Source organism: Conger conger, chromosome 3 (assembly GCF_963514075.1).
Source record: "Conger conger chromosome 3, fConCon1.1, whole genome shotgun sequence".
NCBI lineage: Eukaryota > Metazoa > Chordata > Actinopteri > Anguilliformes > Congridae > Conger > Conger conger.
The window spans coordinates 28319138-28336058 of NC_083762.1; the positions used below are offsets into that span (position 1 = coordinate 28319138).

At 41.3% G+C, this 16921-nt stretch overlaps 2 protein-coding genes across 8 annotated transcripts; both read right to left on the reverse strand.

Moving 5' to 3' along the window:
* Positions 1-723: 723 nt before the first annotated feature.
* On the reverse strand, positions 724-7289 carry hnrnpa0a (heterogeneous nuclear ribonucleoprotein A0a). 7 transcript variants are annotated; one of them, XM_061233530.1, is made up of 4 exons: positions 6356-7286; positions 3369-3512; positions 2580-2715; positions 724-938 (listed from the first exon to the last, which is right to left on the reverse strand). In XM_061233530.1, the coding sequence occupies exons 1-2, from the start codon at positions 7164-7166 to the stop codon at positions 3460-3462; spliced, it is 864 nt and encodes a 287-aa protein (XP_061089514.1). In that variant the 5' UTR covers positions 7167-7286; the 3' UTR covers positions 724-938; positions 2580-2715; positions 3369-3459. The 7 variants fall into 7 exon arrangements, with proteins under 7 accessions (XP_061089514.1, XP_061089513.1, XP_061089512.1 ...); XM_061233529.1 differs by having other exon boundaries at positions 724-2715; XM_061233528.1 differs by lacking the exon at positions 2580-2715 and having other exon boundaries at positions 6356-7285.
* A 1072-nt stretch (positions 7290-8361) lies between these two features.
* On the reverse strand, positions 8362-10025 carry LOC133123199 (heterogeneous nuclear ribonucleoprotein A0-like). The gene has a single exon (XM_061233527.1). It carries the CDS (start codon positions 9957-9959, stop codon positions 9054-9056), a length of 906 nt encoding a protein of 301 aa, XP_061089511.1. The 5' UTR covers positions 9960-10025; the 3' UTR covers positions 8362-9053.
* Positions 10026-16921: the final 6896 nt, after the last annotated feature.

A 16921-nucleotide genomic window follows, 5' to 3' on the forward strand; every position in this document is an offset into this window, starting at 1 on the left:
AAAATAAACTCAATTGCCAAGTCCGCCACTTTCGGATATTGTATGGGGCCTTTTTTTACATAGCTAAAGTCGTTTGGAAAAAAATCTCAAGTGGCGGAATTATTTTTTGCACACGTAACAACCGACCCATTTCCCCCCATATTTATGGTTACTATTGTTCAAGGACACTAGTTAGCTTATTTGGGCATGATTATTGGGCTATATAGTTGGCATGATTAAGTGCACTTCAGTTCTCTAGCGCTTCTCTCCCTTTTGTGCGTTTTGAAGTGAGGTTGCTCATTTGTCTCGCGAGAGTTGCTTGCTAACACTGCTTTCAACTAAATTTACCACGATTTTGAACAAAATACATGCTTTTAGGGGAACAGTACCCCGTCAGTACAAGCGAATATACAACATGGGCTTGTTAGGTACCCAACAGATTTACAAAACGTTAGGTAGGCTATTGTTTTTTTTTTTCCCCTCACGGTGTACACCTTCATCTCCGTGCGTACAAATTGTGATTATTTTCCGTGATTACATCATTTTTCGCCTTGGAGGCGCAAATATTAATTGCAGTTTATAATTTTTCTTTCTATGCAGCAGCAGCTTGTCTGGTAGAAGGAAGGAGCTGTGAAGCGGCATCTCAGTTTAAGTGTTTCTTTGTGTAAAAAAATTGTGGGGGCATTATAGAGCTCAATGCAATGCCTATAAATACGGTAAGTACATTTTAGGCAATACGACACGTTTGACTTCAAGGTACGTTTATTGATTTTGTACACCAGTACAACAAGCCAATAAAAAAACAAAAAGTTTGCGTTGACGACATCGCCAAGCTACTCCAGCTGTGTGGTGCATTTGATCTTTCTCATGCACTGTCCCGTCTCCTGGCAGCATTCAAAACCTCTTGAAAACGAAAGCCGCTACTCCAGACGCAAAGCATCATCGGGACTCCCGAGGCCCTGTCGAGGGAGGAGGAGTGCTTTCAGTTAACTGGATTATAACAATCACACAGTTCTTGTAAATCTTAAATTAGATTTTATGCGGCATCAATATAAAATTCAAAAATAAAAACGTTTCCATATACATTACGCATTTAGTGCCCCCTTGTGGAGCAGAATTGCTGTGGTTTCCATTTCTTTCGTAATTCAACAATGAAGGCATTCATTTCTACGATGAGCCCTCACATGAAACTGCAGTTATTTCACATCTGGCCACGTACGTTGCACCACATCATATAATACAAAAGTAAAAGCCTCCAAAAGTCAGTACCTAATCAAAGCTCTTACTAAATTACCAATTTACACATTTCACTATACATTTTCAGTTTACTATTGATTTTTCATAATACACCTTGCGATCTAACGTTACCATGCGAGATTTTGCACCTCGGTAGTTTGCTACACACAGCTGCGGCGATGATAGTTAATTTTCTGTCAACATGCGACATGTTGCAAACACTGACCGAGCCGTGGGAAACGTGCCGTGAAGGTGAACCGAAAGCATCAACTATCAGGCGTAGCGCCAACATTTTGCTTTAAAATAAATCAGTTTGCCTTGGAAATTTGAATGTCCATCAGCGTTTATGAAAAGACGTTGCAAACACATTTTCTGACTACTCCCAATTTCAGATAAGGCAGCCATCAACTTCAGTTGAAATTGTGCCATCACCCATTAATGCACTCACCTCGGAATAAGACGTGCTCAAATGGTTGGACTGCAGTGTCACACTGGCCAGCTCGATTTATATACTTTGCATCAGAATGTTACAAATACTTTAGTGATAACCATAAAGGTAGTTAGGGCCTATTGTAATAAAAAGTAGATAACCACCAACGAAGGGATTTACAAGGTATGAAAACAAAACGCATTATTCCAACCCATAAATTGGGACTTGCATACTACTTTCCACAGCCAATATTACTCATCTGTTTGACTGCATATTTACAAAAACCTGTGATTTACAGGAATTTTACCCAGTTTTTATTATCCTAGATACTTTGATTATACAGTTACCGTTTCTGAAAAGAGTACACACAAGGTCTTAAATCCCTGCAATTACACAGGCACACACATCCAGGCCTCTTTTCACCATGGCATGCTCAGTGGTCATTTATATAGTCAATTCTACATTTCTATTACACGGTCTCCTTTACTCTCCCAGGCAGCCAAGACCAAGTCCCATTCATTTCCAGATTGTAGAGATTTATGTCCAGCCTAGGATCACTCGCCTTCCTTACCGTACATTTAAAGCCCATTCTACCAATTTGTGTCGGCATTTTGCATACCTTTAAAACTGACATGAAAGCTCATATGTTAACTCAACTGATTAACCCAGTTTCACCTTGCCTGAATCCAGGCAACCTGAATTTGTCGTCCTAATTTCATGCAAGGACTACAGCTGTTCAGAGTTCAATCAAGGGTCTAAGAATCAACATTGGACATGACCTAAGAAAACCCTTTCATTTTCACACACACAGTTGGCCATGTTTTTCACACCATCTGTAGTGAGGGGGAGGGTGAGGGGGGTCTTTAGAGTTGTATGTGCAAATGTTTTGCGACAGTCAATTTCATAGCTGCCAACCCTTACACATGACATGCACCTGTGTCGGTATATCATCTGCTGAACTCAACGATTAGCTTGGGGGTTCTTGTCTATCTTCGTTGCGTGTCGACATATCGTGACGTGTCGCATTCTGATTGCTGCTACACTTGTGACCAGGCACTGAAAGTACATACCTGGCCAAAAATGAAAGCAAAATCACAGCACATGTTAAATATTTGCAAATGGAAATACAAGTTCAGCGCTTATATTACCATATAATAAATAACATTCATCATTGTGTTAGGCTGTAGGCTCAACTGGCTTTGCAGCACCAAGGGGGTAGGCTTAAATACATTCTTGTTTTTAATAGTTTACATCGATTTAATGTTCCATTACAGCAAAAGTAGCGTATACATTGTTGAAATATTGTGGAGATCTTACCTAAGACAAGCAAAGGGAGGAAATTAGAATCAATGCAATTCAAGTCTAGAGCCATGGAAATGCGACATGTCAAGATACGTCATTATGCTAAAGTTGCATATATGCAACCGAGCATATAGTTGAGCCGAGCAGATTGCAAATAGAAGCTGGTGTATACAGCGTACTGGCAGATGTGCCACGTTTTCTTAAATGAAAAGGTGCAATAGCTTAGATCTTTGTGTTAAAACATTGTTCCAAGACCATTGTAAATCCCATCATATCATTGGAAAAGGCTCACTCACATGTTGAGTCACCCTTGGCCTGTGTTTATAGTCCTTAAATTCAGGTTTCAAAATATACAGATGACGGCCCGACACTCTGTACCAAAACATTATCTGTTTCATGAACAAAACGATCCCCTGCTCACCTCATCTAGGCCCATGGTATGGTGTCCAGGCTTCTGCACATCATCCATTCTTCTCAGACTCATTAGGGCTGGTCTTCAGCTGATCCTCGCATCAGATAGGTCTTAAAAGCAAGAATTTGTTAAAATCCATTTGCTTTGCGAATTCTGGGGAGGGAAAAAAAAAGAAAGACAGGTTTAAAAACTGCAAGTTGACAAATCGCTCACTGGTTGTACAGCAACTGTCAATCTATGATAATGCCTGGTCTTTAACCTTTTTTTTGGAGAGAAATCAATTTGAATGCGTCATTCACATGTCCATGCTTGATAATTTAGTTACAATTGTTGCTAATGTGGTAATTAATAGGTGAGCGAGCAAGAAAATCTATCTTTGACCCCTAAAATGAAGACGAGGCAATATATAGAATCAGTTGATTTGTGAAGGGAGGAACGCAAAATGCAAGATGAACCCCTGACCAGTTTGGGATGTACACAACTGCTCTTCACTGAAGCAAAAAAACTGAAGTCTGAGTCCAATCCAAATACAGACCTGTTCCTCTGCAATCCATGAAAAATGTTCATGTGCAAAACTGAATATTGAAGCAGAGCCTAGTTACAGGTAAAATATTAAAAGGGCAGTACTATTCCAATGTAAGCCATGTATTCTAGATATAATGCCAAGTCCAACAAACACCCAAAAGCAAAAGACCATTCTGATGAGGGAAGGGGGAGAAAGTGATAAGTGTTGGATGAATAACTGAAGTCACAAACCTTGCTTATAAACGCTGTTCTCCTTGGTAAATTGGTGGCATTAAAATCTGGAGCTAAAGCATCAAGTAAACAGGAACTATAAGCCCCACACTCCGGTATGACCTCCTTAAATCTGTCTGCAATATGGGTTATAAAACATTTCTGAAAATCAAAGACATCTAGACTTGAAGAGTTTAGCACATATTACTGAACTCAACTGGCTTCAATTTGATTTACATGGTGAAAGGTTATGCCATTTAAGTCCAATTTACAGGAAAAAGTGAACTTGCCTATTTAAAGGTATAAAGTCATTAATATTCAGTTGCATGCACTTATTACATCAACCTGGAAAAGACTGTGGCACTACCCGTCTAACATGATTCTTATCAAGGTCGAGATGCACTTAATATTAATGCAATGTCTTGTGTATAAAGTTTTGCTACAAACCTGAGGTGCATATCCTATGGATTTTCAGCAGGGTTTCTACAGCACTGGAGTACCCCTGGAGATTCCCATGATGCAGAAGACACAGCTAAGGTATAGATCCAGATTTGTGTATACTAAAAGTACTGGAACAGAGCTCTACAATATGTTTAGTAAGTAAAAAAACAAAAATAAAAAATAAAAAAACAATACACAATATTTGATGTTTGTGTGCATAGGTGGTCTTTTACACGTTTGATACAAATTTGATGAGTACAGCCAAAGTATACCTACTTACAGATGTAGATTTCCTTGGGGAGAAAGGGATAACTCAAATCCCATACGAATAAAAAATATAACAATGTTATACACAAAACAAGAGCCAGAAGACCAGTAAACAGGTGCATGAAGCACAAACCCTGATACCAGGCGTGCTCTGCGTAATTGTTTCTCTTTATTCTAGGGAGTAGAATGCAAACACTTTATTTACACTGAAAAAAAACGGTTTAACTCAAAGCAGCCAAAAAGGCTCATTTCCTCAAATAACAATAACTTCTATTGAGTAAAAAGTTTATTTAATTGGGAATACATACAGTTTACCGGTATTTGAAAGAAACAATATTAAGAGATTAATCTGTGTACCAGGAATACATGACAGATGTATAAAGGTCAGTTTCATTTATGGTGCTGGAGTCCTTTGTTTTTAATGATTTTTACTGAAAATAGAAAAACTTAGAAGAGTTCAGATAAAACCCGTATTCTGAACCCTGGATAGTAGAGAACATTTCACTGTAACAACTATAACAATGTCCATGGTAACGTTAACTACTTAACTATTTATAACATTCACACTAATTGGGAGTCAACCACAGGTCAAGCACTATAACGGATTTTCTTTTTTTTTCTTTTTTTTTTTTTTTAAAGTTCTCTGGTTTAGTAACAAAGGCAGTGAACCTAAAATACTTTGATAAGTGTGACCTAGTCCTTATATGTGCTGCGTCATAATTTTCCATTTTGACCAAATACAACTACAGGTTTCAATTTATTTATGAATACTTTGGCATTTGCTGGGTTAAGATTACTTTTCAATAGATAGCGCCAGTTGTCACAAAACTAGTTGCTACCTAATTAAATGCAGAACTAAGGACTAAATCAAGTTCACTGCAATTGACTACTTAACTAATGAAAAAACATGGGGTCCCAGGAAAAGGACTCGATAAACTTAGGTACAGATATTTAAAAGAAAAGCAATTAAGTTACAAAATACATTAACTGAAGGAAAAATTAACAGGCCTAGACTAACAAGCAAACATCTAATCTAAACTGAATTACGTAAGACAATATGTCTGGGAATAATACAGTAAACTGCAACATGTATAGTCCCCCACCCTTAACAAATAAAAGAAAATAAGAATCCAGAGGAATAGTCCTAAACTTTGTCAGGAATGCGGCCTAGTTTATTTGGAAATGACGATCGACGACATTTGCCTCCTAGAGCTCTGTAGTTGAGGACTGCTATATGGAGGTGGCCATTGTATGGTCAGGCTTGCTGGTAAGGATCTCCCTACCTGTTTGGGCCAGCCTGGAATTATGGGACTCCTGTCTGAACCACGTGTTGGGGTTCACAGTGTTCCAGTCAATGCCGTGCCGAATTAGCACGGCTCCGGTATTGTAATTTCTAAACGGGAAAACAATGTGGTTGGTTTGCATTTGGCTACGGGATGAAGCTGCTCTGTGTGGGACTGTTTGCGGTCCTTAATATGAGCTTCCATAACCTCCCCGGCCGTAGCCACCACCGCCTCGGGAGTAAGGCGCGCTGCTTCTGCCCGAGTAATTACCTTTCATTGGACCATAGCCAGAGGACTGCTGGCCATAACCGCTTCCAAAGTCATTGTAGCCGTTCCCGCCGCCGTAGCCGCCCATTTGGTCACCATAGCCTCCCCCGTAACCACCGCCATAGCCACCGCCGTAACCTCCTCCGTAGCCGCCATCATTGCCACCATAGCCGCCGCCATAGCTGCTGTAACCACCTCCTCTTCCCCCACCGTAGCCATTTTGAGACCTTCCCATTCCTCGCCCGCCTCTCCCCCTGCCTCCTCGGCCTCCAGCAGCCTGCATCTCCTGCTTGGTTAGGGCTTTCTTCACCTCCACTTTGTGTCCGTTGATCGTGTGAAATTTCACCACAACCGCTTTGTCGGCCGAATCATTGTCTTCAAAGTAGACAAAGCCGAATCCACGTTTCTTGCCGGTTTGCTTGTCGCTAATGACTTCGGCCTTCTCAATCGTACCAAACTGGGAGAAATATTCGTTGAGATGTTCGTTTTCTACGTCCTCCTTCAGCCCCCCAATAAAAATTTTCTTTACCTTAGCTAGTGCCTCTGGTTTCCCCGCGTCCTCTCTAGCAACCGCTCTTTTCAGCTCCACATTGTTGCCGTCTAACGTATGTGGCCTCGCGGCCATTGCGGAGTCTGCCTCCTCTGCAGTAGAGTAGGTTACAAACCCGAAACAGCGAGATCGCTTGAGCTGCTGGTTTTGAACAACAACGCAATCAGTTAAGACACCATACTCTTCGAAGTGTTTACGAAGACCTTCATCGGTGGTCTGAACATTTAACCCGCCAACAAAAAGCTTGCAAAGTTGATTTTCCATTTTAGCCGTCTAACGTTTCCACAATCGGGAATCTGAACACCGATACTTAGTATCTGTTTCAACAGCTCGAAATGGCGGCACAAAATGCGTACCACTGGATAAGAAATGGCGGAGAAGAGGCGTGCCTTTAACCGATACTCCCCCCCCACCAGTATTTTCGTTATGACAAACTATTGGCTTAAATTTGCTGTCGGTCACAGACAGACTCCCCCTCCAGTGCATACATGTATGACGACTATGCTGTAGAGCGGTTTCAAAGTCGGACCCCTGTGGATGCTAGTTTATTACAACCACAATTTGCAGTCCCAGAATTTCAATCAACCAATTTCTGAATTACACCTTTCGTGTTCAGAGGGATCGTAACCTATTGTCATAAATAGCTAGGTGCATTACATGAATAAAAATCACATGTTCACATTCTACCAAAGGTCCATTGCAAACGATTAACTACATGATCGATTAGCTGGTCGATCAAATTAAAGACGGAGGTGAATCAACGTTATCGTAATAGGTGAAAAACAATTTGGTGGATACTGAATTTAAGGCCACGTAAATTATAGTAAGCGATGCCTGCATTGCGTTAATAGATTTAAGGCACGATTGGTCATTGACTGAGGAGCCTACATTTCGCAACCAGATTACAAACGCATTTAATATAACCCTACGCCAATATCCGACAACGGCCATTGATCACCAATAACCAGCCCGACAAACTTCGCCTGAGAAATTAAATTAACGAAACTAACGGTTTTGCTAGGACCTACAACATGCAAATCTTGGAACATTGACTACTGAACGAAACCACGTTTCTATAACGTTACAATTCATAGGCTACACAAAAAAAAAAAAAGTATGGTCTAGTTAGGAATAGCAGTGAAAGCGCTACGAATTCACATCAAATGCTTTAAGAAACTACCATTCGGCAAGAGTAATGCCGTGACAATTAAAGGGTATTCGTTCGAAGTAGAAAAATATGGAGCGATTCTCGAATGAACGCGCCTACATAAAGCATTACCCACAAACCTCAAATGCCATGCATTGACTACAACATTGTTCATCTGAAGTTGCATAGTTGACGATTCAGTTCTGTGGCATATGACCACATTAGGGGTCAAAACATTGCCACATTGAGTTAAACGCCAGCAGGAAACTTGTATCGATATCTTCCCCATTGCCCCAAATGAAACGAGGTAAATGTTGTCAAACATTAAAAAGTTTATTACAAGCAAAATGTGGTTTACAAGATTCAATTAAAATGACTAAAACATTCCACAAAACTGCATGGATAAACAGTATGAACAGCACGGGTCTTAAAAAAACAGCAATGAAACGTTACATTTAAATTATAAAAAGGAAATTCAATTAACAGCTGGGAGTACGATTTGCCTCCACAATAACTTAGCTTCCACAAACTGATCGTTACAGAGAAAAGCTCAAGCATATGCTGAACTGCTTTAACACTTCACCAATACCCCGAGTTTCATGTTGCAACGGAGAACAGTAGTTAGCGTGGTACTAGTGACTAAATTACAGTTTTGCAAATTTCTTCGCAGCTGTCGTTTAAAAATACAAAACTAAAATACTTCGACTGAATCGAAACTACATTGATGGCATTACAGAGATAAGATTGGATGTCCAATGTTAAACAGACGCAGCCTCATACTGGTGGTGACGAAGAGGGGGGGGTCGGCTAATGTGCTGGGCCATACAGTTAACTGCATTAAGCCGAAAGCGACAATGCTAAACTGCTGCAGCAGTCCACAATATGAGCAGCACCCGCCAGCGCCCTCAATATGCATTTGATCAGTTCCGTTTTCTACAAGGTCCATAAAAAGTCCCGAATTGTGTATGTGGACATTTCAATCGACCAAAAAGGAGTGCACCATCTTAATAGCCGCCGTAGCCGCCCCTGCCGCCGTAGCCGCCACTGCTGCCACGGGAGTAAGGTGCGCTGGTTCGGCCGGAGTAATTCCCCCCTTTCATTGCTCCATAGCCGGAAGACTGCTGACCGTAATCTTCGCTGAAATCATTGTAGCCGTTTCCATTACCGTAACCACCACCCATTTGGTCTCCATAACCACCTCCGTAGCCGCCTTGGCTACCATAGCCACCACCATACCCGCCGCCATATCCGCCATCATTGCCTCCGTAGCCGCCTCCATAGCTGTTGTATCCACCTCTTCCGCCGCCGTAGCCATTTTGAGGCCTTCCCATTCCTCGCCCGCCTCTCCCCCTGCCGCCTCGTCCGCCGGCAGCCTGCATCTCCTGCTTGGTTAGGGCTTTCTTGACCTCCACTTTGTGTCCATTGATGGTGTGGTATTTAAGTACCACCGCTTTGTCGGCAGAGTCGTTATCTTCGAAGTAGACAAAGCCGAATCCGCGTTTCTTGCCGGTCTGCTTGTCGCTGATTACTTCGGCCTTCTCGATAACGCCGTACTGGGAGAAATATTCATGGAGGTGTTCATCTTCTACATCATCTTTAAGTCCGCCGATGAATATTTTCTTCACCTTTGCCAGGGCCTCAGGTCTCCCGGCATCTTCCCGCGCCACGGCTCTTTTCAACTCCACGTTGTTGCCGTCTACAACATGTGGCCTGGCGGCCATTGCTGCATCGGCCTCCTCGGCAGTTGAGTAGGTCACAAAGCCGAAACAACGGGACCGCTGTAACTGCTGATTCTGAACTACTACGCAGTCGGTAAGCTGGCCGTACTGCTCAAAATGCTGCCGAAGTCCATCGTTTGTGGTCTGTACATTCAGCCCGCCAACAAATAGCTTGCAAAGTTGGTTAGTCATGATTTCTTTTAGTAACACAAACCTTTCGCCTCCGATTAGAAATGCCTGCTCTGGCTTCTTTTTCCTCCTTTTTGAAAGAGTTGAGGGCGTTTTTAACTGACGTCATGAAATGCGTTCTTCACACAGATTGGTTCATATCGCCTTTTCCCTCTCTGTTTCAGCTAAGATCCGCCCTTTTCTCCTAGTTTTTTCCGCCACACTGTTGCAAAATGGGAGTCGTAGCGAACTAGCTACTGCTGTAGAAAATATATTATTCACTATATAACTATATACTAATGTAATTGTCTGAGTGGCGTTATGCGGCGAAGATGTCGAAATTTAAGATGTTATGCGGCGAGGATGTAAAAACTAGATACACTATGTGTTTCTGTTTTATTCTATCACAAGACCGAGTTCAATGAACCGTATCCCGTGGCCATTCATCGTGGTTATTTGTGTTGGTTTGCGAGATTAATTATTACAATTATAGTTAGCCTAATGAAACGGCCCTGAGCTCTAGATAATAAGCGCAAATTAATTTTTTACTTGATCAGTATACGTCAGTTGCCAACCTCCGGTTCTGAGGGAACCTAGTGTAGCACTGGTTTTCGTTCCAACCACAATCGCTCAATTTTAAGCATGTTAATTCCTCTTTAGTCCGGTGCTTTTCATGTTTACAGGGATTATTTACCCTATTAAAAAAAATAAAAATAAACATAACATATTTTTTTTTGCATTAGTTAGAGTTCCTTTTTAAATATTTGGGATTACGGTTTGATATAAGGCTGACAAAATGCAAAAAGTGTCATTCAAGTGAATGTTATGTGGGTAATGACAGGATATTAGATGGGGTGCTGAGAGAAGCTACTTAGTAACTTGCCTTTGTGGTTGGGGTGGGCAAAAATTAGCCTAGTGGAGTGGGTCACTTTACAGGGCTGTGAGGATGGGCACCGAACCCCAAATGTATTAGAGAATAGCTGGGAGTATTCTAGTAAAGACAGCTGGAGTTCTGGAGGGGTGAATGAGAAACTATGGGGTAAAGGGACTGACTGTCAGTCCTGTAGTAGCAATGACCAACATATTGCCCTGGTTATTTCATGAACCAGTGGTTGAGTTTAGTTTGATGGGACAATGTAGAGACACAGAAGATTTAATGAGTTACAGTGCAGTACCGTGGAAAAGTATTTTCCCCCTCCTTTATAGCATATTTGTCCTGCTGAATGATTTCAGATCTTTGGACAAAATGTAATATTAGACAAAATAGCACATTTAAAACACAAGCACATTTTTAAAAATTATTATTTCATGAGAAACTTCAAACTCAATGTCTCCAATGTTACAAAGTAATCGCCCCCTAAAACTTATATATAACCTATAACTGGTTGCACCACCTTTAGTAGCAATTACTGCGATCAAACACTTTCTATAATGTCATATCATACATTCATTGCTGTGCCCACTCTTCTGCCCAGAACTGCTAAAAGAACAGGTAGGTTTTCAATTCAGGACTTTGACTAGCAGTCACTCAACAACTTTAATTTAGATTATTTTCAGCTATTCAGATGTGGACATGCTGAATAACCCAATTATGCTTCAGCGTCAGCTCGCGGACATTTTGTATAAAGAGCTGAAACCCTTCAGTGTGACCACATTGCAATAATAGAGGAATTCAGATACTTTTTAATAATAATAAGAATAATAGTAATAATAACACTTTTCTCACTAGTCAGCAACCCAAAGCGCTTTACAGTGATGAGGGGGAAACTTGCCTCAACCACCACTAATGTGTAGCACCCACCTGGGTGATGCAACGGCAGCCATTTTGCGCCAGAATTCTCACCACACATCAGCTGAGGTAGAGAGGGAGATAGCTTTTTTTAGCCAATTAAATCAGGGGATGATAAGGTAGGTTGAGAGAACCTCCTACTCTTTGTCTCCAGTCCCGGAGTGCCAATGTGCATGCAGGATTTTACTGCCACCAGTTACCCTGGCTCAATCTTCTAATTAGCCATATGCACCATGTCCGATTCACTTGCAAATTAGATCACAATAAAACGCTACAAGATAAGAACATTTATCAGCTGCTGTTTATATCATGGAATGTACCTAAAAATGACAGATCATGTAAATGTTTGGGCAAATTAAATAATTAAGAGCAGAAGTTGGTCTGAAATCCAGAAACAGAACCCAAGTGGTCTTTAGTGCTACAACAGTTGGGACAATGAGTATGAGGCTATGAGACACATTAGTCTTTGGAGTTCTTTTATTATCCAATTGAACTTTTTCAACATGTTCACTCAAATTTGTTTGTCTGAATGAATAGATTATTTTGAACAACAAATAGAGACATATATAATGACTGCAAATCTAGATTATGCAATCCTCCAAGATCAATTTGATCTGGGATAGCAATAAAAGGGATTTCAAAAACCAGATTAAGATCAAGATTAAATTATTTGAGACATGGAGCCCTGTAGGATTTCGTCATTACTCACTTAATGCACTTACTTGATCAATGAAAGTAGTTGACTACACAGTTAAGTCATCTCACCTTTTTTGGATCTGAATCATTTGGTGAATCGGTTCACCTGATTTTTTTATTTATTAGACTGATTGTAAAGCAATACACTATTTAAGGTTTTCCGGCTACAGTGGTTGGAATTTTTTGAAATGTTGTTTAAACTGCCATTATGCTCTGACTGACAAACATAGTTGAAACGTGCATGCACAAAAAGGCTAATTCAGCATGTATGATGTAGGTTCTGGTATAGATCAGAAAGCTGTTGCAAGATGGCAGCGAGGACGAGACTGAGTTTGCTTACACTAAGTGCTAGCTAGTTGGAAGAAAGCAAGCAATCTATACAGTGGAGATTGCAATGAAAACATCAGCATCTCATTTAAAATGAAATGGCGGTCTTTAAATTTCAACACCGCAAATAGGCCTAGTACTATGCAGTACTTCTCTGCTGGCAGTTTTTAACTGTAGCCCAGGTAGCTCGGTTAACCAGATAGGGGTCATCCCTATGTTCCCACAGCCCTATGTTCCCACATTTCTAAGATTTAATTTTTTTTCAAAATTAAATGTTTATTATTAATCGTGTAAACTGAACTTTATATATTTAGATGTCAAAATAGTCCTCAAAGGACAGCACTTGCAGATGCCTGTTCCTGGCACATAAAAGGTTGAAAAGTACTGATATAGAGCCCTTTTCAGTTTTAAGTGAACTGCATAAATAGTGTATTTTTTTTTTCTTATTTCGTTTGTTTGCTTGTTCATTAAAAACGTACAGATAATTGAACGTGTACTGTGTCTAAATTGCACAAACATACACTGGATTTCTTCAGGTCCCATGCAAGCAGCCTGCTGAGTGTGAAGTCAACTGAACATAGAGCTGTGGGAACATAGACACGCTCCCAACAGATAATGTGGAAATATTTGCTAGCTGTTGAGATTGCTGTTGCAAGCCTGAGCTAGCTAGCTCTCTTACTTATTACGTTTTATATGAGAAATCATTCAATTTAGCTATTTGTTATCTTATAGTTAACTAGTTTGGATTCCATGTTGCCTGGGTAGCTTTTTCAGTTAACTTGGTAGGTAACATTAGCTTAGTTGGCTACCACCAAGGTTAGGCCACCTAACTACCTAGCTGCTTGTTGAAAAAACAAAAATGCTGTGGTAGCGATAAATATTATGTGCATTTCATATCAAACATTACAGCTGATTGAATAATCAGGATCTGTGATGCAGGTTCTGATTTGATCAAATCACATAAGACTGTGAACAAAGATTTTTTTATGAGTTTAGTGCATTCAGTTAAGAACTAATATATTATATAAGCACACCGACAGCTGAAATGTTAATTTTTGGGCCCAACGCGAGATACCTAATTGGCCTGTCGCTAATCATTGTATTTATCACGGACACATCAAAAGAAAACCCGGTGTTCTGCCGACCTCCCTTCTTCCAGCATCCAGCAGTCATTTGATCCCAATTATTACCTCAAAATAAAAGTCCCTAACGAATCGATCATCTCCAATTTGCCCTTATTTTACAAATGTACATCTTCTGTAGTAATAAAGTAGCCTATTAAGATGGAAATGTTTCAATGAAAGAAGTAAATGTAGCGTATAAATGGGATTTTTACATTGCATCTAATTTATGTAAGAACTTAGGGCAGGGAGAGATGTTTTTATCTATGTTATATACAGTGCAGTCCGTAGGTATTTGGACAGTGGTACAATCTATATTCTTTTCGCTCTGTACTCCAGCAACAACGTGAGAAGGGTCAGCCATGATTTTACCCTCATGCTTCCTGGAGGCGTACAGGTTGTGCAGAAGTGGCAGGTCACAGCCGATCACCTTCTCTGCTGACCGGGTGATGTTACATTACATTACATTACATTATTGGCATTTGGCAGACGCTCTTATCCAGAGCGATGTACAGTTGATTAGAATAAGCAGGAGACAATCCTCCCCTGGAGCGATGCAGGGTTAAGGGCCTTGCTCAAGGGCCCAACGGCTGTGCGGATCTTATTGTGGCTACACTGGGATTAGAACCACCGACCTTGCGTGTCCCAATCATTTACCTTAACCACTACGCTACAGGCTGCCCTACAGCAGTAACACACCTGATTATATTGAACTAATCGTGGTCTTTAATCAAGACCTTGATGAGTAGAATCAGCTGTCTTAGTCCTGTGCTAAAACAACAACCTGCTCACACACCGGCCCTTTCTGGATAAGATTGGACACCCCTGGTGTAGAGGGAGAAGAGCATGGGAGAAACCACAGAGCCAGTGCTGATGGTCCAAGGGGCAGAGACTCCCTCAGCTTTACATGCTGCCTCCTGCTTGACAGGAGATCAATGATTCACCTGCAGGTGGATTCCAGCACATGCTGCTGGGAGAGTCTTTCCTAGATGAGGGTTGGACAGTGGGGTGAACGCAGAGCTGAAGTCCACAAATAGGATCCGGCATAGTTGCCAGGGGAGTCCAGGTGGACTTGAGGTGTACTTTTTGGGGACAGGGATGATGGTAGATGATTTGAAGCATGCAGAACTTTGCATTCTGCCAGTGAGGAATTGAAACTGTCTGTGAAGACTGGTGAGAGCTGGTCTGTACAATGTTTTAATGTGGAGGGCGATACTGAATTTGGTCCAGCTGCCTTGCAGGGGGTTCTGCCTCTTGAATAGCCTGTTAATGTCTCCCTCCAGAGAGACAAAGTGGTAGGACTGTATAGTCCACATGTGTGAAGTGGGGTGTTGATGGTTGTGATGTTGGAGAGCTGGTGCGGGGGGATGGAGTCAGGACTGTCCCATTGTCTTTAAAATCTGCAGTAGTATTTGTTCAGTTTGTTTGCCAGTCAAAGGTCATTCATAGAGTGGGGGGTTGGGTTTGTAGTTGGTGAGCTCCTGTAGGCTTTTTACAGACTGACGAGGAGTCGTTGGCAGAGAATTGTTTGTTGGCAGTTCTTTGTGTTTTGTTTTTTTGAGATTTTGCATGCTTGTTGCATAATTTTTATACTCCAGTGAAACTAAATTAAGTCAAATTTTAATGTCAGTTTCTCTTTGTATTATTTTATTTACGAAAATTGTTTATTTTGACACCTATGGTTTTCACGAGTTCACTTAATAAAATATATTGAAACATAAGATGAAATGTATTGAAATAAATGCATATAGTTTTCCCATATGTTTTAACATTATATATAGAATATTATCTGTGTTGTTTATTATCTGCAGCCTTTTTTCTTCATTTTTATTAAGGGTGTCAATAATTCTGGACTACAGAACTCTGAGGAAAGCAGGTTAACAGGGAAGTGGCCAGGATTAGGCTGGGACACACTGATTTATATTCTTTGTGGGGAGACACATAGGCCGAGATGGGTTGTGTGACATGTATGGTACTACAGACTGTTGAGCAGATCATTATTGTGTGGAGAATGTATTCATGAAAGACCAATGCTCTTTAATAGGATTTTCGAGGGTGTTGGTCATATAGGGGACATGTTGAGTGAGGGGGAAGGTTCAGACGGGGTTTACAGGACTGTGATGCAGTGGTGGCGGTAATGTACCTTTCATGCAATGAGAAGGCCACAAATAAACACCACCAAAGAAGAATAAGAACACTTGAAGTTGGCCCTGAACTACTGGGTTAAGATGAAAGGACTGAGCTGTTCTCTCTACAAACATGCTGTTGGAAGACCACTGGGAGTTTTTGAGGGTGGGGGGTTTGTGAATAGTATTAGGGGGTGGGCAAAAGAGTACCGATTAGAGATAGATTCCCCAGTCTGGTGGACTGTAGTTCCTCCATGGCTAATGACAGAATCAGAGATGGATATAGAGGGGGAAGCAGGGGATCCATTACATTACATTATTGGCATTTGGCAGATGCTCTTATCCAGAGCGACATACAGTTGATTAGGCTAAGCTGGAGACAATCCTCCCCTGGAGCAATGCAGGGTTAAGGGCCAGATTTTATTGTGGCTACACCAGGATTAGAACCAACCTTGCATGTCCCAGTCATTTACCTTAACCACTACGCTACAGGCCGCCCCTCCTGCTTGGGTAATGAGGGAGCATTTTCAGAGAGTTTGGGGTGGATATCTGCATGTGTATACATGGGTCTAGGGAGCCTGAGAGTGGGATGCCATGGTATGGGATGAGTATTCTCCAGCTTGGGGTAAATCAGATCAGGCAGGAGGGGAGGGAAATTGAGGCTGTTATCAGTTCAGATTCAGCTCTCTGATGGCCTTAAGAGGGGGGAGGTCGAGGGCTAGGCTTAGCTTGGTGGGGGAAATGATGACCCAACTGCATAGATTAGTGAGGCAGGGAGGAATTAAGGGGTTCCATTGGGTGCCAGCTCATATGGGGGTGGAAGGGAATGAGGCTGCAGATAGGGCTGCTAAGGCTGTAAGTCTCTGTGCCCTACAGCCGTGTTGAGTGTGGTATATTAATTAGGGAGGGTGTGAATAATAAATGGAA